The sequence below is a fragment of the Neoarthrinium moseri genome (assembly GCF_022829205.1).
Source record: "Neoarthrinium moseri strain CBS 164.80 chromosome Unknown scaffold7_Wmoseri_CBS_16480, whole genome shotgun sequence".
Taxonomy (NCBI): domain Eukaryota; kingdom Fungi; phylum Ascomycota; class Sordariomycetes; order Amphisphaeriales; family Apiosporaceae; genus Neoarthrinium; species Neoarthrinium moseri.
This window is the reverse complement of record NW_026055121.1, coordinates 495296-517802: the sequence shown is the minus strand read 5'-3', so window position 1 is coordinate 517802 and position 22507 is coordinate 495296. Positions and strand designations below refer to the sequence as shown.

Here is a 22507-nt window from a genome sequence, read left to right as displayed (position 1 = left end):
CTGTGTGGTCTGAGCCAAAGGCGAACGTCTCCAATGCAGGCATGGCACCAACCACCCGCGCTTTTCTCCCTCCCCCTTGTCCATCCGCCCTTGGCGTTGCGCACGTTTGGCGCCAGGGGCTTTACCCCGGATTCTCTCGCCCTTCACTCGCGTGCTCGCCATCTTTGCGAACCGCGTATCCGTCAGATCCTTGGTTGACCCCGTTTTCTCTCTCGAATTAGGGTCCAATTGGCACGTCCGTGCTGGGAGGACAAAGAGCATTAGCGGACCCTAAAAAAGAAAGGGCAATTGCAGAAGACGAACTTCATCCAGGAGGTCCAAAGCTTGGTACAAATATGCCCGCTTACATAGGTGTTTATTCCCGCACTTCACAGGCGTGGTTCTCTGGGGCTTTGAAGCAGTAACACCTGAAGGCATTCGCTGAAGGAACAACACAACTTGGGACATACGACACATTGGATCCTCTTGGTCCCAGGGAGGTCGGTGTTGCGCAGCCTCCGCCACTTCCTCTTTCTCTGCCCCACTGTCCATATTACGTTCAAGATCCATATTACAAGCTCGAGCTTCCTGTCCCACCCTCAGGACCGTCGACGGATTGATTATAACCCCGTGACAGCGTCCGAAATTTTGTTGCGTTGCGGCCCGGCCTCTTGCCACGCAAATGTGACGTAGGGTCGAACCATCGCATCCAGACATCTTATCACTTTTAACAACAACTGTTCGGGCAACAATATATCGCTCTACCCCTTGGCGAAGCTGATATAATCGCCCCCCGCACCATGCATGTAGCGACGCGCATAGCCAAGTCCTTTGTGGCCAAGTCCACTAGGCTCGACGTCATCTAAGATCCATCTCCCTCATGTCAAGGCCATCTCGGGGGCTCGGTCAAGCTTGATTATGCCTACAAGTGCAACCCACTACCACAGTACGTAACATAACCACACGAAGGGATATCCCGTGCTATGCAGCTTGACGTCTGGCCGTTCAGACGTGCCATACCATCGACAGCCAGCTTAGGGTGCGGAGACAGGGGGCCATGTGACATCAGCCCCTCTCAAGCCCCTCTCGACAATCAGTAAACCTGGGCTGTTCCGCCGAGTCGCCTGGTGTGCCTGTGCTTTAGTAGTTCCTATGTCGAAGTCTAGTGCTGTATTCTATTGCCACATACTCAAGCATTGTGACCTCCCCCAAAAAGTTACGGCTGGGGCGGCTCGGTGTTGCATCGCATGTCCGGCTTGTCAATCGGTCTCCTCTCAACCAACTTAGCCAGTCTGCCAGTCAGGCCCGTGTCTAGCATATCAAACCCCCAAACCCCTAAATTCCGGATTCTAGACCATTTACGACGCTGCAGCCAAACAGATCGACGATGTCCCAGCCCTGGCTCGCCACCATTCTGGGAACTCTGGGGTGCATTAGCCCAGTGATCAGCGTGACAATTGATTGATTGGTATACAGGCTGGCAGGGTGGCCCCTTGCTGCTCAACAACGTTCGAGGCATTTCAAAGCAGACGCCTCGAAGGGCGGCACTCTGTACCTGTGTGGCACGACACCCCAAATGCCTCGCCCAATCTGGATTCGCACAGAGAGTAATGCTGGTTTACTCCAGTGCCTACCTACCCAGCAACCCTATAGGTGAGTAGCTGTAAGGAGCAAGAATCCCCTCTCATGCATTAGGAGGTGCATGAACGAATTAAGCAGGAAGATTTGTGACACACATTCTTCCGTAATATATGCAACCATCAAAAGGTACATAGTCAAGTCTATGTTGCCGGCAACCAAACAGTATTTCTGGTCATTCAAGCCTGACAATATCCCGTTTCGTAATCCTAGATGTTCGCGATTGAGGGTTCTTGACCTCGATCACAGCCTTCTTCCTTAACTGGGTCGTAGCCAGAATTGTAATACGCTGGATCCATACCACAGTCTCTTATGCTAGCAACTTCAGACTGGTCGTTCTGCCAGAGTTGCATAGCAATTCTTTAATACTGTTGAATCCGCATGCCGAACGGAAACTTACGGGACTAATATGAGATTCTTCAACTTATTTCAGGTACTGTCAGTGTAAGCGGCCAAGATTGAATAAGGCTGTCGATCCAGCAAGGGCTGCCGTAGAACCTTTGGTCTAGAGTATTGCAGGTTAACTGGTCAAGTGTATTGCTATCGATTTAATCTGATGCTAGAATATCAAGGTACGAACTCATATCATATAGCATTTTCTGCACAGAGTCTGCAACTCGATGTTGATCTCTGATCTCACTTCTAGGAATTCTATTCCCGCAATACTTCGTGGTATGACAGCCCTCATGTTTGTCTGGTAATGTGATGATATCCAACATTCATAATACGCGGCCCTCTAGGTTCAAGATGGAAGAGCTGCAATTAGTGAGACGCTCAAGAAGTCTCGTGTCTGAGAGATTCCGAGAACTTTTGTTGAACGCTGTTTAGTGAAAATCGATGTAGATATCAGCCTCCTGCTTCATGGCATAGGCCGGACTTGGGGAAAAAGGGAGGACGCACGGTTGACACGAGCATTCTAAGCATCTAAGAGGGTCCATGAACGGCACTATTGATGTGTCTATCTCTGATCTCAAGGACATATCTGTGGGCTCGTTCATGTTCAATGATCCTCGTAATAGAAATGGTGCCCATTTGTTCTTTTCTCCGGTATGTCTGCCCTAGAAAACAAAGCCTACAGGTTTAAACGATTACCCAAAACTTGCCAGAAAGCAAAGTCATATGCATTCTTATATATTACGTTTGCATTCGTGCGAACTTGTCCGGCCCCCGCCAAAGTAGTTGGTGCTGGTCCGCTCCTGCTCCAGGGGCGAAAGGGGTCAGGGGCTTAAGGGAGTGTCAGTCGGCACCCGAAAGGGTTTGCAGCTTGCTGTTATTCGACATACGTCAGGGGCTGCTCCGTCGCTGAAACTGGAATATATTTGGAATGGTATAGTCAGTCGAAGAACAAGACAACCTTAACCATGCTGTCTACCCAGCGGGTCTTTGCATCTGTCCGATGTCCGCCCTGCTATTTCACATCGACTCTGACTTAATCAACTATGCGGTCGACCGCTCACGCTTCTCTGACTTCTCCTGTCGACGCTCCATCGCATGGCACTACAAAGCAGGCTATGTTAGCGCGATCGGACCAACGTTTGGCATCTGGAAAACCTCTTTATCGACCGGGTGAATTCCCGCCTCTGAATAGAGATAGGACGAACTCTGTTTGGGTCCTCATCTGCGGCTACATGAAGCCGACTGGATTCGATTACAGATCACAACTCTGACCGTATACTTGATTGACACGGAATCCTCCAACCTCCTAAGATACAAAGCCATAATCCCCTCGGCCTACGAAGATTCATTTGGGCTATGGTCAAAAGTTAGCTTGTGCCGTTTTATAGACAGCGCCCCTTCCAACGCAACTGTCTTTATCACCATTTGGCTGAGCTATACAAATTATCCGCCACCGACAGCACCGTCGATACTTTCAACGCCAGAGAGTAGCGCAACCCGCACGAAGTGTAGAAAGTGGCGCAGAACTGTCAGTAATATTTCTCATACTGTTAGACGTTAGTAAGAAATCGGTGCCTGACTCATATAGGGCTGGTTGCAACCTTGGACCGAACAAGTGGCTTTCAGGATATTCCACATGGGAGCATTAACATTGGCTTCGATGATGTCGTCAATACCTAGGATTGAGGAGTTTATAGGTTGCCGCCTTCACCATGGTCGACCCTAGGAACCCAATGTAACAGCCGATCTTCTGGCTCGATAGCCCATCTCGTCGGCGTCTTCTGGACTCTCCCAGGCGACCTCCACCAGAGGCATTACTGACGGTCGCATCTCTCAATTTCTTTTCTACGGCTCTTGGAAAACAAGGGAAAAAAAGAAGAAAAAAAAGAGCGCAGGTTCCGATTTTAAGTAAACGGTCTGATTGTGGATCACGAACTACCATCTGAGTTGAAGTATTGGCCCTTTTTGGTCAACGCCTCATGAAGCTTGACAAGCAAGTCCCAATGAGTCCCATCAGTACAGATTGTGCGCGTTCTACAACTTGTTGGGCCGACGATCTCCACCAAATCCATGTTACGATGCACGGCGACTGACCCCACTGGCGGCGCAAGTGCTTACAGCAATGCAGGGGGGATCGAACGCACAACACGTAAGGGATAAGTCGCCCGACTCCTGACGAATACTAAGAATTTACTTTCCCTTACATTCAAAGATCCATTCCAGTGTAGAGGGGACTCGTATAGCCTGTTCATTCTTTCTCAGACCATCCTAATACCTCCATCACGCAGAATGGCAGTGAACGGCACCGCGCCTTATGGACGGAGACTCCTTCCGAACGTCTTGGACGAGCTGAGAGATCTCAACCCCGGGAGAGTGTATGCCGCCATCCCCACGACCTCAGATGTCAAGGATGGGTTTCTTGACGTGACAGTGGCGGACTTGGCCCGATGTGTTGATTTCATGGCTAAATGGATCGAGGATACGTTTGGCAAGAGTGACGGCTTTGAGACTCTGACGTACATAGGACTTTCGGAGCTTCGTGGCCCTGTCACGTTCCTGGCAGCCGTCAAGACAGGATACAAGGTTTTGTTCTCGAGTCATTCGGTGTTGGGTCTCTCTAATAATTCTTAGCTACTTCTTCCGTCGCCTCGGAACCCTTCCTCAATCAACTCGTCCTTAATGGAACAGACCGGCAGTACCAAGATACTGTACGCTGATGAGCTTGGCCCCTTGGTCAAGTCGCTCCAAGCCTTGGCACCATCAACCCGTACAGAAGTACTCCCCTCTCTAAGGCAGATGCTGCAAAGCAGCCCAGCACGTTACCCATTCTTAAAGAGCTTCGACGAGGCCAGAAACGATCCTGTAGTTATCTTGCATTCTTCAGGATCAACTGGTGAGTCTTAGATGATACTTTGTCCACATGAATGAGAGATCACACGACTAACGGAAGTCAGGCGCCCCAAAACCAATCACAATGACTCATGGGAGTTTCGCGGCGGTTGACTTCGAGCACATAATGCCTGCTCCAGCAGGGCGGGAGAAAAGGGACGCCTCGTTCTTCGAGTTTGACGAGGAGACCCGCATGTTCCTCATCTTACCCTTCTTTCACGTGAGTTTGACATCGATTGATCCGATAAGGGTTGAGAGATCTGATTTTCGTCTAGCTCGGAGGTTTTTGGCTCTCCATGTGTAAGTTCGTTATCTGATGCAGAGAACTATAAGGCGTCAGCAAACTGATGAGGTGAAAAGGCGGCGGTATTTTCAATAATCTCACCTTCGTGTTCGGCCCACCGCACATTGCACCAAGTCCCGCCATGCTCAAGGAGATGGCGCGGCAGCAAGATTTGAAGGCAATATTGGTTGTTCCTGCCATGCTCGAACAGATTCTTCACGAGCCAGGCGGCATGGACTTTTTAAGGGGCCTCAAATTCGCTGCTGTTGCTGGTGCTCCTGCATCTCCCGCGGTTGGGGACCAGGCTAGCAGCGCGGTTGAACTTTTGAACTTCATCGGCTCTACAGAGACTTTCCCGCTCCCCGAATTGCGGAAGGCCCGAGAGGATTGGTTGTACCATGAGTTTGCCCCTTATGTCAAGCATGAGATGCAACTCTATGACCGCACCGAAGGCGCCTACGAGCTAGTAATATTGGCAGACGAGGACACCAAAGACTGGTGCCCTCTCTATCATAACGTACGGGGTGCCAAAGCATACCACACGAAAGATCTTTTTCTCAGGCACCCCGAGAAGCCTAAACTCTACAAGTACTTTGGCCGCATAGACGATATCATTGTGTTAAGCAACGGCGAGAAAGTCAACCCAATTCCATTGGAGCAGCACGTGGAGGGGCACCCTTCCGTCCTTGGCGCATTGCTCGTTGGCAACAAGAGGAACAAGACAGTTTTAGTCATCGAGCCGACAGAACCGCTCGCCGAGGGTGCACGCGCAAGCTTTTTGGAAACGCTTTGGCCAAGAATTGAGGAAGCAAACGCGCAAATACAAGGGCCGGGGCGGGTCTTGCCTGGCAAGGTCGTCTGTGCCATATCTGAAAAGCCCTTTGCACGAACAGCAAAGAATACTATTATACGCAAAGTCACCGAGCGGGCCTATCAGGCTGAAATAGAGGCCGTGTACGCAACATCAGCTTCACAAGGCCAAGGGGGAAACGTACGGCTGGAGTCGGCCCTCAGGACCATCTACAAACCTTCCAAACTATAAAATCTTCTCTGGGAGGCGTTGCCGGCTGCCCCCAGCCAGCATTGACAGACAGCAAATACGAGGACTTCTTCGCCTGTGCTCTGGACTGGTAATACGAATTTCATTCCTCTGGTGCAGAGAATATGAGGCTCTAGAGATAACCTACAAACGAACAACATCACATATGGGATTTAAACGCACGATGGGAGCGTAATTGAAGAGCAAATTCTGTATGAAGTATGTAAGTCCTAAGAATAACCTAAAAGTAGATAAAGGAAAAGATGCTCCACTCAGTTCTATATGCTATTAAGAACGGCCTTGATGGATGTTACGGGGTAGGGAACAAGGATAACAATTTTTCAGTGGTCTACATCGACGTCGAGAGATAGCTGGGCTGCACGATGCGTAGCAAAACAGGGATATAGGATATCCTCCGAAATAGGCAAATGGCTGAATGTACTGTAGACTCACTCCTATTCTCTTCGCCAGCTGCTAACAAGGCATCATTTAGTCATCAGTAAGTTGCACCCCGTAGTACATTGCTATATTCACATTCTCATGGATCTAGTATTAGGAGGCGCAAAGTGTGCTTCTGGTAGAAAAATTCTGCCATAATTGCGGCCGATAAACGCAGAGGCAAGTAGGGGTAGGATCACAGAAGGACAGACTATGGGGAGGTGGTGACTGGCGCCATAAGGGAATTGCACTCAATCTCTCGGTGAGACTTTGCCACCGGTGATATCCTGTTCACATCGTGGGAGGCAACCCTTTCTCCATAGGTCAATACGCATCTAATATATCACGTTTCAGGATCATGTGCGCAAACTGGCTTGAAGTTTAAGTCCCTACAGAGTATCAAGTAGGCTCCAAAAATAGGAGGCGACTGTCGAGCTCATGTTTGCCTGGGGCAGGCGAACTTCTAATCTGGGCCTGAATAGTACTTGGGGGTATCCTCAAAGCCTCTGCTATAATTGTACGACTCCCGATAGGCGGCTGGTTTCTGCCGGGGTGCAGTCGGTGGAGTCGGCTTGGCCGACGAGTCTGCAGGTTTGGACTGGCTGCTGCTTTGAGGCTTGGATGCGGTTCCGCTGCTGGTGCTGGGCGTGAACGATTCGGCTGTAGGATTCAGGTTCCCAGACTGTTTTTCGTTTGAAATGTTGGCAAGGGCTTACGGTCAATATGAAGATGTTGCTGATGATACTGTTGTCGTCGTCGTGGGTTCGTCAAAAGCGGTGTTATGTATGTGTTCGATAGGCTGAGGTGCATTTCTGGTTAGACCGGAGGATTGTTTTCTGTTTTGTATTATTTTCACTGGTTGTAAGTCACTGCAGAATTTGCGGTAAGATGAGAAGTGTTTATGTGAATATAGTGAATGCCCAGCGGATCACTCTACAATTGCACATGGTAGTCTTGAATGCCGATGATCACCTGTCACCTCTCTGATTGTACCGAATCATCTAACACTTCAGTACTTGTCAGAATGATTGTGTTCCCTTTGAAGCTACTGACGTTTCTTAATCTACGTCCCAAGAGTTCGGGATGTTAGAGAGCGCAGTCGGGTTCGCCGATTTGCATGAACGGTATTACCCGGAGGTCGACGCTGACAAGAATTCTCCACTTCTACTGCAAGGCTATGCTCAAGACTTCTGTGTCTGTTGAATATTACATTTTACATTTGTACACTACAGGGTTGGGTCTGTCTACTTGACCGTTGAGGCAAAGGCACTCAAGCGGGAGCAGAATCTATGGCGCCCTTTTCAAAAGCTGATGGCGCGGCATCGGGACCCTTTTGAGCCCTAAGCTTCTGCTCAAATTTCTCAAACTCGGCCAACGCAATCTCTTCCTCCGGATCTGTGACCTGGTGAACTCCCTTGACTTCTTCGATCTATTTATGGTGTTAGTCTGGTCGGAGTAATAGGCTAAAAGTCGGGGCAGTGGACTCACATAATGCATAAGCATGCCTTCGATTCCGTTCTTCAATGTCACGGTACTCGAGTCGCAAGTCCTGCATGCGCCCCGCAACTTCAGGTGAACGAAACCATCGTCGGTAAAGCCCCTGAACTCGATATCGCCACCATCTTCTTGGATGGCAGGTCGTATCCGCGTCTCGAGCAATTCCTTGATCATTCCCACCACCTCACTGTCGTTCTCGTCGTAAGCCAGACTGTCGGCCTCCTCAGCGATCTCCTGACCATCTGCCCCGGTCTCTCTTTTGCTGATCGTGACCAACTCTTGGCCAGAGGTGATGGCTTCTGTGATATGGCTGAAGATTTCGGGGCGAATATGGGCCCAGTTGGCGTCTGCAGTCTTGGTAACTGTAATGAAATCCGCGCCGTAGAATACGGCCGTCACACCCTCGATGTTCATGAGCTGGGCAGCCAACGGAGAGGGATATGGCGGGGCGATGGTGCTTCGGGGATTGAGGTACTCGATGAAGGGTGTGTTGATGTTTTCGGGTAGCACGCGGTGATTCGGCAGAAACTTGAGAGCATCCACGTTCGGTGTGTTCTCTGTCTGGATGAAGATGCTCCGGGCGCCTCGAGGAGCAATCTGGGGGAGGGCCACGGGTTGCAGAACCGGTCGCGATGATCTTGAAGAGATGCCGGTCGACCTCGAGCTTGTATGCGCCTTGCGCGCAGCCTGATAAATGCGGCTGGCTGCAGGCCGGCCTTGCCGTGCCGTTGCTGACAGCAAGGCGGCGGCTGGACGGGCGAGTCTAGCAGAAGCAGGCATACTGGCCAGCAGTTGGGGTATAGTGAGAGTTGGCAGACGTATCGATAGGGAGGACGAGCGATTTCGTATGTAGAAGTGGGAGTGTCGAGGGGGCGTTGTCTATAGCTCGCAGGTGTTTGGTTGTTGGATCCGTTGCGATGTTGGGGTTCAAGATGCCGATATCGATAAGAAAAAGTTGCCGCCGATTATCAATCCTCGCCAACGGCATGACGCAAATTCCATTTGCTTGGCTTTCATTCGCCAGGGCGGGCCAATCATCTCCACCGTAGCTCGTAGAAGAGGTAGCCCAGTACCGTACCCGCTCAACTGCAGCTTTGAAAGTGTGGAACATATCGATGAAAGGCGAAAAGACGTCTCGAGAAGATGTGTTCAGGCGACTGGCCAACATACGCGTGCTGAATTCGCGTCTTGTACATCAACACGCAATAGCTTCTACTAGAGCTTCTCATACACTCATCCATCCTGCGACCAGCAGGACAGACAGCAATTTAGTAATCCGATACTTCGTATCTCATGCAGAGTCTTCACTCCACGCCTAGCCTCAAATCGAGTGAGTGCGAGCGCAGAACTCTTCTTTATAAAGGTGCTTCATAACCCATGTAAGTCTTCTGCTCGAAATATTCAAATACTACCATCATTTCCACCATTTATCGAGCCCTCTGCAAACAAATGACTCGCCGAGGTATTCGGTCCACCCAGCATCTTCGCATTTCATTTTCGCTTTCGCATTAAACCTTCAACCCAACTAACGTTGTCTCGACAAGCCACCTCTTGTTGCATGCCTGAAGGGAAGGCTCTGCCTTACCATTCAACTGGATTTGTGGACTTGTCTGTTTACTGAGGAAAAGGCCAGGTCCTGGCAACCGCAAGTCTGGAGATTCACGCTCGACCAGCGGTTTACTGTCGCCTTCATTTATACTCGATCCGCAGGGAGGACGTTGTAGTGTTATCGAGAGTTGGTATCGCTTGTTCGAATTAACCGTTCGTCGATCATTTGGGGCATGAGCTGATCAAGCAGCCTGCATCCAGCCCATCATTCAGCCAGACCGACTCTTTGCACACGCGTCGTTCACTACACGCAATAAATCACTAAACCTGCATATTCTGAGTAGCCACCAAGTCGACAAGACAATCTTGCAGAGATATACCAGCGCGCCGCCTCGGTTTTCCAGTCGAAGTCTCAATCATGGTGACGACCACAGCTGCAGACCGCTTATGCGTCGCCTGCGAGGCTGTTGAGGGCAAGTACAAGTGCCCGCGCTGTCTGAAATATACGTAAGTGCAGACGGAGATGAAACCCATGTGTTCGTGGCCTTCGCTTATTTCCAACAGTTGTTCCCTCGCTTGTAGCAAGAGCCATCGCGAAGGACACCCTGCCGAGGAAGAAAAGCCCGTTGCGCCAGCTGCCGAGCCACTTCTCGCTGCTGCACCCTCAAGTGGCGCCGCAGAGCAGCAGAGGCCTCAAGATGGTGCGGAAGAGCCGGACGAATTCAACAAGCTCTTCCAAAAATATCCAAATCTTTCCTCCCAGCTCCTGGCCATCGCCGGTGAAACCGATCCCCCAGCCACTATGACGCCGGGGTCTGAAAGCGGCGAGAAGTTCGGGTTCAGGCGCAAGAACCCAAAGCCGTGGACGAAGGAGATTGGCATCCAGAACGCTCTCAATGCCCTCCGCAAGGCGCGGGACGAGGACTTCTCTGGCGGGATCCAAGAGTTTTGTGAGCTGGTGAAGATCACCAACGCCCGCAAGGAGCAGGAGAATGCAGACGATGTTTTCCGTCGCTTGGCCGCTCAGAGGGATGCCCAGGAGATTGGCCAACTCATCCGTACTGAGAAGGAGCGTGACTAGGTGCATCCAAATACATCAAGTCAAACCCGAACGCCGTCAGTGGGCCGCGAAGGCTTCGGTGGAATTGCGATGGCGAAGAGGGCAGTCACTCTTGGAATGAATAAATACGACGAATCGCTGGGTATTTGGTCTTGACTGGTCAAGGCTAGACTAGGCTGTGCTTACGCCATGGACTGGACTTGAGGCTGTTGGAGCGTCGCCGCATCATGTGGTTTCTTGTATTGGGCAAAATAAGATGGCGGTCGCAACTAGCCTTCTGTCATCGTGCCAGACACTGAAAGAAGAGCGTCCTGGCACTCCCGGCACATTCACGACAGACAGTCCTGGAGTGGTTCGAAAACAGGTGAGCATCACTTGCACCCGAGGTACGCAAAGAACTGTGTTGGCAAGGCCTGTCACTGACAGGTCAATAGACTGGCTGGATTCAATCAGGAGTCCTGTAGAAGGGATGAGATGATCCGTTGCAGACCATGCTCTCCACTGAAGCCCTCAGAGGGGCTCATCTGAACTTGGGAGACCGAATTGACGCGAGCAAATTCATTTGCAGTCATGTATCATTTATTCATTAAGTCTATGCGACAACAGTAGCCAGTTGTCTCTTAAATCTGCCAAAGATTCCGCTCTTGGGAGATTTGAGCGCGATAGCCTGGATCTTCTCTGATCCATGATGTCCTTCCCGCGCTTCCCGTCCGTGCTTGGTGAACCGTTCCTTCAGACCCCATAGAGAATCTGCTTTCCTCAGCAGCGGGCTCTTCATCCCCTTGCGCCTGTCCTGAATCTCGTCGCTTTGCGTCCAGTCGGCACGGTACAGGTTCACAGTGGTCAGGTCCACGACGGCGTTTTCGGGGATGGCTTCGTGGGTGTTTGTCGCCCTCTCGTCGAGCGACTCTCGCAGGCCGCTGAACCTCCTCGTTGCAGGCAGATCGGAATAGCCATTGGGTATTGTGTGTCGCTGTTTTGCACTCCTCGGCGCGTTCCCTCCAACGGATTCCTCAAGGGCACGGGTGTTTTGGAACTGGTTCCGCTTGAAGAGTTTCTCCTGGTAACTTCGCACCTTTCGTAGTTCACGGTTGTGATCCGCCGGCATCTTCCCTGCATCCGTCAAGTGACCTTCCCTGTGAGCCTTCATTGCCTGATGTGAGAGATCGTGTATGGAACTCTTGTCCTTCAGTCCCTTAGCCGTCGCCGTCCGCGCAAACTGGGTTGCTGCTTCTGAGGGTACATGGTGGTATGGCTCCTTGGGTATCTGGCTCCTCGACACGATCTTCGAACGCAGTTCCCGACCTGTGTCGATTCTCTTAATTGCATCTCCAAAGTCTAGCTGTGCTTCCTTCTCCGTGTTCCAGTCGTCGGTGCTCTCTGGAACTATAATAGAGTCTGACTTGATTATAGTCGAAGTTCGAACGCCGACACCGGGTTCATTTGCAATCCTCTCCACTTTTGCGGATGCCTCATCTTTATTGGTAATATCCTCCTCCTGGTGTGGTTGCTCTGCGGTTCTTTTTCTGTAGGCCATTGCTTCTGCCCGATCCCGCCGCCTCTTCTCCCTGGCCGAGTTCTGTTCCGAGATGACGACGTAGAGCCTGCGCCTCAAGTCTTCCGCATGAACAGGCTGTGATACCAGCTGGCGTGGCTTCTTGGTTGCCATGGTATTTCCGCTTTTGCCTTGCAGTATGGCTTGCCGTAAGGCGAAGTCATTAGAAGGATACGACGAGTTGAAGTGCATGGCGTGGCGTGAAATGCAGCTCTAACTTTTATAAATATAAGCACTTTAAGCGGGTGATTAGAATCTCCTGAGTCTCCCTCGGATTCACAAAAGATGATGTAGAAACTGAGTGGTGTGTTCCGAAGTCGAATGGCATGGATACATGAGTTCCCGCGTGTATAAGTGGCGGCGACCAACCGGAGATCGTGATGGGCCTCCGGAGGGTCTTCCTTGTCGTGCGAGACCAGTACAAAACACCAAAATGTAATCTGATGTAAATTAAGAAATGAGGAAAGGGAAAGAAGGACAGTCGCTGCGATTTCTGGAGAGATCGTCTGGCGGAAGTAGCCGGGTCGGTTGCAAGAGATGGTCAGACGATGAATACCAGGGTGATCACATACCACATTGGGGTTGGTGAGCAGCTTAACGTAACCTGGGGTTCGGCGGCACACCTGCATGCACCTTTTGGACAGGGCCGCCCGACTTTATTGAACAGGAGGCGCCCCTACTGCAGTCATTTTGGTGCCGTGGTTCACATCTCGCAAGCTAAAATAGTCTCGAGTACCTAGTCCAACGCTTGAGCAACTTAAGCAAATTGCAGAGCGCTCGAGTTTTCCCATGGCGCTCGTGCGCTAATACCGTTTCCAGCCTTGCCCGAGCTCACGAGATGGTTTTCTCTTCAACTCACCGCTCCAGGGGGCTTGTCAGTCGTGCCCCGGCGGATTTGGAGGACAGGCTCGGATGCAACCCCTCGTGTTTTCACGCGATTTAACTTGTTGGCGGGCCATGGGCCCTTACCGTTTGCGCATTGCAGTGTCACAATGTACGGTTGAAGCGGTTAGAGTGCTTACGGATTCGGTCGGATTTGGGATCGTGCATTGTCACCCTTGTCCGTATCCTGGGCTCCCGCACTCAGGAACCCCAGACAGTTTCCCCAGTCAAATATTTATCCAGGATCTGGATCGTTCGATGAAAAACTGTAGGCCTGTAATCACAACCCTCTTTATCCCGGTCGGCCTTGTGCTTTTTGACACGGCGCCATAGAAAATTACTGAAAGCACCAAGGACTTCCGCAAAGTCAAGATAGAGTTTACGATTAGGCTGAGGCTTGAAACAGATCTTGCACAAACGCCTCGCAACTTCGGTGCAACCACACAGGCATGCAGAAGCAAGTTGGTGTGGTATTGCGGTGTTTACATCATGTACCACCGGCCGACCATCGGATGCGGTGCAATATTGGGCGTCGCAAACTGCATGGGATGGCAGTAACGTGCTAGGTGGGCCTCGTTTGTATCCAAAGCAAGGAAAAAAGCGGCGCATCTTTGATACAATATCTTCGTGAAGGCAAGTCAGGGATGAACGACGACAGGCGTTGGGCGTTCCAAATGTACCCAGGCAGGAATAACAGCTACGACGCTAACAAGCCAGCTGATCTCTCAAGGCACTATCATCAAGCCACGCGACACGGTTTTCTTGTTCTGCGCCAAGTGTCAGACTTGCAACTCACTATCAAATGACTTTCTTACCGGTTGCCTCTCGGTCAGGCAGAGCTCCGTTCACTAAAAAACTCAGTTTTAATGAGGAACATCTTTCGTTTGAAGTGATAGTCTACAAATGACTGTTTGTAGCGGACAACTTGGAATAAAAGATTGCCTTGACTGCCTATGCTGTACCATAGTACTATGTAAAATGCGCCTGCCCCACAATGCCCTTGTGAGACCCATTTCCAACGGGAAGATCTACAACATACCCGCCGTCAAAATCATTCCGGCATCGTCTACGGGAACGCAAGGCGCAGGTTACGCAGGTAACAGGCCATCCTAGCAATTCAAATAGAGTTACGAGAAGGAAAGCCAACATCGCCATGGCCGAGTGGGCCAGACCGACGATAATGAAGCCTACCGGGGTTGACGAGGGCGACTTGCCCACATTTTCCCACGCTATGTTCAAGTCGAGTTGGATATCCGGACCGCGCCGAGATGGATCGTAGCCTTCGTTTTGGGAATTGACTGGCGCCCGAGTACAAAAGCTAACTACGGGATTTTTCGCACATTGGAGGTGGATATCTGGAATCGGAAAAGAAGCCACAGCGGTGTACAAAAAAGTCTCACAGCTCTAGGTTTCTGGAGACCAAACACTCTGGCACGGAACGGCTCATAGCTTGGACGGGCGATATTGCGGGCTGCGGACATCCATAGAACTATTGAAAGCCACTACAAAGTCTTTCATTGACGATTCATCTGAGAAATAACACCAGCAAACCCACTAGGCCAGCTATCTCGTGAGTCTCATTTTCGGAGAACGTCTTCATACCGCACGAAGTATGAACCATGGGATGCTCAAGAAAGAAGCACGACACCCCTAGGTGGGTAATTGATATTACAAATATGCAGGGTGCGTACATGTGGAGCACGCATAACCAGGCTTGATAGCACACTTTAGACCCATCGTTTTCCAACAAATCACAGAGATTTCATCTCGATTAGTATAGTGGTCAGTATGCCAGCTTGTCATCACAATTCAGTGGTACAACTCGCTGGAGACCGGGGTTCAATTCCCCGATCGAGAGCAATTTCCTTTTTTTTTTTTGATTGACAATTTTGTCACCACCAATGACGCACTCTGGGTCTCATCAACAGTGACGTAGGTGAAAGCATGTGTTCCAATCGTTTCTGACCTTCCTTTACGGAGTGTTTTCTGGTGTTCGTGTAGGGCGACGCCGTGCTCCGATTCACAAGTGCCAAACTAGTGAGGGGAGCTTGGGATCAGTCCCTGGATTTTTTTTCTGGTTTCCCCCGCATTCAGAGCTGCCCCTCTCTTTGGTGGGAGCTTTTAGCTCTAGCTAGGTGATAAGCAGCGTTGAAGCTGGCCAAGCTGATCATCGTGTACGCCGCCATATATGTGCGCTTTTTATCTCCAGCGTTGAATATTGTTTTCAGCCCAGGCGACGGATCTCCATAACTTTGCAAGACAGGTCACCCCTTTCTCGCCCGACTTCTTCCAGAATATGTCGCATACACACTCCCACGACGGTATTGGGGGCCATTCGCATGATGGCTTCTCTGCTGCTGAGCATGGCCACTCCCACGAGATTCTTGACGGACCTGGCAGCTACTTGGGCCGGGAGATGCCTATAGTAGAAGGTAGAGATTGGAGCGAACGTGCTTTCACGGTCGGCATTGGCGGGTGCGTAGCTGTCTAATCGGAGCGCCTACATGGCGAGGACAGTCACTAATGCCTCTCAGTCCAGTTGGGTCGGGTAAGACCGCCCTCATGCTAGCCCTCTGCCTCGCTCTGCGCGAGAAATACTCCATAGCGGCCGTGACGAACGATATCTTCACTCGCGAGGACGCCGAGTTCCTCACTAGACACAAGGCCCTTCCTGCGCCACGGATCCGCGCAATCGAGACGGGAGGCTGCCCGCACGCGGCTGTACGTGAAGATATCTCGGCAAACCTGGCGGCCCTGGAGGATCTCCACCGCGAGTTCGGCTCCGACATACTGCTTATCGAGTCCGGCGGCGACAACCTTGCTGCAAACTACTCGCGCGAGCTGGCCGACTACATCATCTACGTGATCGACGTGAGTGGAGGTGACAAGATCCCTAGAAAGGGCGGACCAGGAATCACACAGAGTGATCTGCTGGTCGTAAACAAGACGGATCTGGCAGAGGCCGTTGGGGCCGACTTGGACGTCATGGAGAGGGATGCCAGGAAGATGCGCGAGGGGGGACCGACGGTCTTTGCGCAGGTCAAGAAGGGCGTCGCCGTGGATCACATCGTCAACCTCATCGTCAGTGCTTGGAAGGCATCTGGTGCCGAGGAAGAGCGGAAGTCGAAGGGCGGGCCCAAGCCGACCGAAGGCCTCGAAACACTGGTCTAGCTGGACCAATCTAATTATGCGCCGTACGAGGTCGTTAGCCTGGGGGGCCACTGCTAGTGTATAATCCCAATTACCATACTCTTGCGAAGTGTTTTTCGTAAAAGCTGCTGGTTGGTATGCTCTCGTTGGCCACGACTATAACCATGCGCAGGACGGAACTTTGCTCCAGCCGCTATACATAGTGAATTGCCTGATCCACTCCAAACTCTACAGCATTGAGAGTCTACGTGAACCAGTTTTCGAACTTTAGAGATGAGCCACTACACCCTCTTTATCTAGTGTTTTGACACCCCAAAGTAGATCATAGAGGTTGACTTGGAAAATAATACCTTAGACCAACACCAGCCAGCGGTTGTATGCCTCTGTAGATAACACGCCTCAAGTTTCACCTCCAATTTCCCGTAGTTGCTCGTAAAGACGAATTCTCACCTTTGGTAAGCTTGAGCCCACCTTTTCACGAATCAAAAACTCTTCCCATAGTCTTGAGACGACTAAGTCGTCCACTCTCTGCCGCCAATACTCGCCCACCCTCTGTATTGCTTTCCGGTGGTCATTCTGTTCGGAAAGCCCCAACAACAACCAAAGGGTGTTGCCATCGGTGATGTAAGTAGGGCATCGGACTGTTTATCTGGTCAGTTCATTGCGTACCTCGACCAAACACGCCACCAGGCAGGATGGTCTCGGAACTCACAGACCAGGTATCTACGCTCTTTTCAAAGTTGTCTACAACCGTAAGAATCAGTCGGTTCTATATCCCGTCCAACTCGACGTGTAGGCTCCGTAGCTTAACTTGCGTGTCCGACAATTTGGACAAACACCAAAGGCCGGGCCGTGATGCAGGATGGATGTGTAGATGGCCCGATCAGACATAATATTCTCCTTAGGCTTGCCTGCACTTCCGGAGCAGTTCCTTGATACGACCACACGTATGCGCATGGATTGGCTGCTTTGGGTCTAAACGCAGTGTATAGGGAGCCATGTTGGTAGCCTGGCGCACTGTGGACAACACGCCAGCAACAACTGTTGAGGGCCCGTTGTTGAGGGCATCAAAGCCCGACTCATCGGGTCCTGCAAATGTGATCGCAAGATGATCCACGCGGCCCGCAGCTGGAGAGATCTGGTGATGCCAAATTGTAGGAGTTGCCCAAGAGTGAGGTGGTGCCCCAATATAGTACTTGGCTCAGCTCGCAACCCGAGTGATTGGGGGAAAGACGGCTAACTCAATGTGTTATGCTTACATTTAGTGGGTTTATCCTGCTATCATCGATCGTATGGGTGCGGTCGATTACACGATGCTGCACAATACATTCCCGTCAAGGCAGTCTATTGGCACTCTTGGCTGACTAAGTCAACCTAGGGCGCCTTGTAATTGATTCAGCTTCTCGTATGGGTACATGCCGCTCAAGTTACAAATCAAAGTTATTGAACAACTATCGATCTACCATGAGTAAAGATAACCGTATCGTTATGTGTCACCCAAAATGTCGTCACCCGTCGTCCACAGTTCTCATCCCCGCGCTTCCCGCAGGCAAGAGATGCCCGCCAACTTGGTCCTCAACTTGTAGAGCTCGGCGTCGCAGAGTGTGAAGCCGCTGGTTCGGCGGCCAAAGACGGCGTGCGAGAGATGCTGCACAGCTAAGGTCAAATGTCCTGAAGACGACGAGCGCTGCACCAACCGGTTGCTCTCTTGCAGATACACACAGTCGGCTCCGTCTCCCAGCCCAGCTTCCTCTCGGCCTTCTCCGGATCAGAGACGCCCAGCCTTGGAAGACATTCAGATGGCCTTTATCACATACCCTGTGGGCCAATTTGGAGGGTCTAATGCCGCCTTTCAGCAACTGCTTGGGTCCTCAGAAGGCTGGTCGAACATGAAAGATACCCACCCACCAGAGAGTAGCTTGGAGCAGCACATGGACTGGGGCGCGGTGGAGCCGTCCCTTGACTGGACGTCGGGAGTGAGCGCATCGGCAGGCCGAGAACTCATTGGGGCCCTTCTAAACACTTCTATAACACCGTCAACTACTGCCGACTACATGCCTACACCCGAGGGGCGGCAGTCCCTTTCGAGGCTCGGCCTCTTCCCATTCGTAACCACGGCCACGGACACCGACCACTCTTGGCAGAGCCAATTCGCCTCGCAGAGTTGCCAATGCCGCTCGGGCCTTGCCATGCTTATCCCCAAAGCCAGGGCAGCGGTTCAGAAGCGGCGGCTTGGCGGTGTTTTCCGGGTAACATGCAACCTGGTGCGGCGGTGCTAGGATATAATTAATCGCGGAGACTGTAACGTTAACTGTACCGACCTGATCTGTATTATGGCGGTGGCCGGCATAACCATACCGTTGCTGAGCCACGACAACTGGTCTATCGCGCCAAAGTCATTGATAATGGAGGTCTGGACATCGGCGACCACAGTGCAATCAAAAGCGTAGAGGAGAATGAATGACAGCAAGTCCATGTACGATATGGCCAATTTCCAGCCATGGACATCGCGTGGGGAGGCCTCGGGAGCTTCAGCTTCCTTGGCGCAATTGGCATCGTGTGCTTCCTTTTCGGCGGCAGTGCTTTCGGAAGAGGCCGGGGCGATCTGAGAATCTGAGCGGATGCTTGTTTTCTGTTGAGAAGAAGAATTATTGAACGGAGGACCCGTGAAGGTACCCTTTTCCTCTGGAATCTTCCCGGGAAGTCTTTCGAGGTATAAGAAGTCGAGGCTGACGTGCTCAAGGTTGTCGACAAGTGAAGTCAGCCGGCATTATGAGACTTAGCAGATAGTAGGTTTCCGTTTACACTCGTTGCTACGGTCAAACCTGTTGAGCGGTTACTGTCGACCTTTGTTAGCCACTTGTGCTTTCATTCTGTTCCAATTTATATCGTGGGCAAGGAACGGAGTTCTACTGGATTTCTTCTCAGGGCTGTTATTAATTCGGAGAATCGAGATATCTCTGCAGCCACACACCAGAAAACTAGACATATCTCCTATCCAGTTATCAGCTAAAGATGAACATATTGTGTCAAGAGGGATTGTCCTACTCCCTATGTCGGCATCTAGTATTGAAAAGGCCCGATGAGGCAAGTGGAGCCCCGAAAGGCGCAGATCTTCCCCCATTGGACCCTGGGGTCGATTCGGCGTAGGGCTTAGTGCAGAGCTCGTAGTGTCAGGAACGCATGTAGAGCCGTAGCTAATTTATTTCCAACTTAGGAAAGCTATATTCCGGAACGCAAACGCGAGGCAATAGCTCGGCTCGGTTCTATTATACGGCGGGTCACAAGTTTTTCAAAGACAAAGCCCAAACCAGCAAGAACGTATGGCTACCTAGAATATTATTTTTATCAAGTCGCGGCCTTCTTCGAGATACACTCATGTAATGAAGTACCAGTCATTTTCATTGGTGCCCGGCAGCTAGAACTTAGGGGCCCTATATATACAAGGCTTGGCGAATAAGATGTCAATTTTCAGAAACCCCTTGACTCGGTCGTCGATTTTGCGAGCACTCATTCCAAGACTTTGATGATGATGAAAAGAGCAAGGCTCATAGTATGTGACAAGAGCTCGGAACACGAGATGCCCGCTGTCACGTTGGGAAGTGTAATGGGTATGTAGAACATACCGGCGGTCTAATCGAACTTCCAAAACATTATACACAATCTCCTTCGATCTGAACATCATCTCATGGCCCATGTGATTTCTCAATGGAGCCAGAAGATTCTGTTTCGGTCCGCAAACTGTCAGTGAAACGCAGAGGTCTCTAAACTATCACTGGGCAGCTACCAATATGTGGTCCATTAACGATAGCCTGGCTGGTATCTCAACAAGCCGCCCAGATATCGTCCAATTATTACGCCCGTCCGCCGTGCTAGATACCGACCAGAGAGAAGCCATATGGCGGGCAAACATAATGCGTGCCTGCAGCATCGAATGACTAGAGCAACCATAAGCACGTGGCCGCATTCGCCCATTACAAAGCAGTACGGGAGGTAGATGCACTTACAGACATTAATCGGACCAGATTTAACTTGGCGCCGTTCATTACAATGTGATTGAAATAGTGATACCAGTTCTCGTGGGGCTCCTCTCCCCTTGAGATGCAAGCCCGCGAGGCCAAGCTTGGGTTGTTCATAGGATGTCCGCGGGCTAGCCTCGAAAGTGGAAGTGCTTTGCTTGCTCAGAAGTCCGCGGACCTTCTCTTAGAAACCCATCTTCCAGGATATACACCAAAGCTGGCTACCGCACGGCTCTCAGGACTTCGTGTGGTGATCACACGGTCAGGTCTATATCCTCCAAGTCCTTGTTCAGTTCGTTTATGGCAGTCTCGCAATCTTCATTGAGTTTATCTGCCATTTCGTCGCGTCCGATTTCGCGCAGGTAATTCCGGAGATCAGATAGTACAGTGATTGTCTTACTATCACTCATACCCCAAAGGTTGATGGTGAACTTCACAACCTTGTAGCCTGATTCAATAGCTTCTTCTTGAAGACCCTGATCCCTGTCTGCCAAGAACAGGTTGCGATAGCACGAAGCATGCAATAATGGATATCGCTGGAGAACCGGAGACTTGAGCGATTCGCGGATAATATCTCGGGCTTCATCAAACCTCCCCTGGTGCATTACCATGGAAGCGAGGTCGTCCCTAGCGTCAAGATAGACCGCTTCCATGGCCTCGACACCTCTATGCAACTCGAGGGTCGTCAGCAACCTACGCAGCGTAGCTTCGGCATCCTTCCAGTCGTGGAGCCCCATCCCGGCAAAGTGAAGGCTGAGAAATCCCTCGACGTCTATCATGGCCATGCTATCGGGACTTACTCGACAGAAGTCCATGTACGACTGTGTCAGACACGCGACGTTTGTCCGAGCAGCCAGCGGCCCCATGAGGTACATATTCTTAAACAGCACGTGGAGAGGATGGGAAACCGCGTATACTATGCTGCTTAAGTCGGTTATGTATTTGAGGAACGACATATAGAGCGAGGGATATCCGTCGGCAAAGAAGAGGCAGACCACGTAGGTGTAGAGAAAGAGCAAAGGGCTCTGCGCAGCGAGCAGCGCTCTGTATGCGTGAAAGCAACTCTGAAGGACGCGAAATGCCTGCTTGGTCTGTCCAGCTTTGAGTAACCTCTTGGCCGTTCTGCCCAGGTTCCAGAAGCTGAACAGCGCTCCCGCTCTCAAAACCTCGTTGGGGTTGAGACTCCACAGACCGGTAGCCAGCGATTCGTCTACATAGGCTCGCATGGTGGCGATGCATTCTTCCGGCATCCTCAAGTCGTCTGGCGGAGGAATGTAGAACAGATGTGATATGGACGGACCAGGTGACGGAGTACGGCATGAAACCACCGATGGTGGCGTTGGCGGTGCAGGCTCAGGGCTGCCGAGGGCCATCTTTGCTAGTAGCTCATGCTTCTCCGGCGGGAGGTTGCGCAGGTACGTTCTCAGTCGCTTTTCATCGACCGGCTTGCCGCGGATGAGTCGCGTAGATGGTTTGCCAACGCCAGCGTGGTCCATATTGAGGCGTAGAAGCTCGCCAACTTGCTCGAATCTCAATGTTTTCTGGAGACCCCATTTTTGAAACCGCGCCTTGTACATTCGTGCAGTGGCGTAAAAATGATGCTTCTCCTGCATTATCTTCATGACTTCTCGAAGTTTCATGCCCTGCGCCTCGTACATGTCTGTGATGGTCGCCCGATGGGCATCCCAGTCGCTAGAGCTCGCCCATTGCGTGCTTGGCGCCGCCGCCATGGCGCTTCGAGAGCTGCTTGCGCCGCTTCTGGTCCCGCTGGAGACGTCGGAACTGAGGGACTTCATGATGCTCAAACCGCTTCCGGGATGACGGACCATTGCTGGTCAGTTGAGTGGGACCGCGAACTTGCGATTGGGCCGGTAAGCGACCCTTGTCGCTTGGGTTGAACGTATCCGGCAGTCCGAGAATAACCTTCCTGTGAGGACTTTAGGACAATCTCTACGGCAAGGACTTCTGCTACGTCGAAACATCAAGCTCTGTTATACCCGGGCTAGAGCTACGAAAGAAAAGTTGTTGCCTAAGTAAATGTTTTCGTCTTAGTGTTCAATAAACCGTGACATGATATGACCTTCCCCTATGCTTACATCGCTCCACTTAAACACCCTCGCATGCTTATTCCTAC

General features: G+C 51.3%; 8 protein-coding genes across 8 annotated transcripts; 3 read left to right on the top strand and 5 right to left on the bottom strand.

The window, feature by feature from the left end:
- Nucleotides 1–4302: 4302 nt before the first annotated feature.
- On the top strand, nucleotides 4303–6227 carry JN550_003103 (uncharacterized protein; the record flags this gene model as incomplete). Its single annotated transcript, XM_049314470.1, has 5 exons — nucleotides 4303–4596; nucleotides 4645–4906; nucleotides 4968–5122; nucleotides 5178–5202; nucleotides 5263–6227. The coding sequence occupies 5 exons, from the start codon at nucleotides 4303–4305 to the stop codon at nucleotides 6225–6227; spliced, it is 1701 nt and encodes a 566-aa protein (XP_049174938.1).
- An 898-nt stretch (nucleotides 6228–7125) lies between these two features.
- JN550_003102 (uncharacterized protein) lies at nucleotides 7126–7472 on the bottom strand (the record flags this gene model as incomplete). The annotated part of the gene is made up of 2 exons (XM_049314469.1): nucleotides 7126–7322; nucleotides 7379–7472. 2 exons carry the CDS (start codon nucleotides 7470–7472, stop codon nucleotides 7126–7128), a joined length of 291 nt encoding a protein of 96 aa, XP_049174937.1.
- Nucleotides 7473–7932: 460 nt separating this feature from the next.
- JN550_003101 (uncharacterized protein) lies at nucleotides 7933–8939 on the bottom strand (the record flags this gene model as incomplete). Its single annotated transcript, XM_049314468.1, has 2 exons — nucleotides 7933–8091; nucleotides 8151–8939. 2 exons carry the CDS (start codon nucleotides 8937–8939, stop codon nucleotides 7933–7935), a joined length of 948 nt encoding a protein of 315 aa, XP_049174936.1.
- Nucleotides 8940–10125: 1186 nt separating this feature from the next.
- JN550_003100 (uncharacterized protein) lies at nucleotides 10126–10788 on the top strand (the record flags this gene model as incomplete). Its single annotated transcript, XM_049314467.1, has 2 exons — nucleotides 10126–10214; nucleotides 10272–10788. 2 exons carry the CDS (start codon nucleotides 10126–10128, stop codon nucleotides 10786–10788), a joined length of 606 nt encoding a protein of 201 aa, XP_049174935.1.
- Nucleotides 10789–11359: 571 nt separating this feature from the next.
- JN550_003099 (uncharacterized protein) lies at nucleotides 11360–12514 on the bottom strand (the record flags this gene model as incomplete). Its single annotated transcript, XM_049314466.1, has 1 exon — nucleotides 11360–12514. One exon carries the CDS (start codon nucleotides 12512–12514, stop codon nucleotides 11360–11362), a length of 1155 nt encoding a protein of 384 aa, XP_049174934.1.
- A 2986-nt stretch (nucleotides 12515–15500) lies between these two features.
- Nucleotides 15501–16375, top strand: JN550_003098 (uncharacterized protein; the record flags this gene model as incomplete). The annotated part of the gene is made up of 2 exons (XM_049314465.1): nucleotides 15501–15679; nucleotides 15739–16375. The coding sequence occupies 2 exons, from the start codon at nucleotides 15501–15503 to the stop codon at nucleotides 16373–16375; spliced, it is 816 nt and encodes a 271-aa protein (XP_049174933.1).
- A 1507-nt stretch (nucleotides 16376–17882) lies between these two features.
- JN550_003097 (uncharacterized protein) lies at nucleotides 17883–19125 on the bottom strand (the record flags this gene model as incomplete). The annotated part of the gene is made up of 6 exons (XM_049314464.1): nucleotides 17883–18002; nucleotides 18077–18137; nucleotides 18259–18369; nucleotides 18419–18653; nucleotides 18713–18967; nucleotides 19107–19125. The coding sequence occupies 6 exons, from the start codon at nucleotides 19123–19125 to the stop codon at nucleotides 17883–17885; spliced, it is 801 nt and encodes a 266-aa protein (XP_049174932.1).
- A 1502-nt stretch (nucleotides 19126–20627) lies between these two features.
- JN550_003096 (uncharacterized protein) lies at nucleotides 20628–22202 on the bottom strand (the record flags this gene model as incomplete). Its single annotated transcript, XM_049314463.1, has 1 exon — nucleotides 20628–22202. One exon carries the CDS (start codon nucleotides 22200–22202, stop codon nucleotides 20628–20630), a length of 1575 nt encoding a protein of 524 aa, XP_049174931.1.
- Nucleotides 22203–22507: the final 305 nt, after the last annotated feature.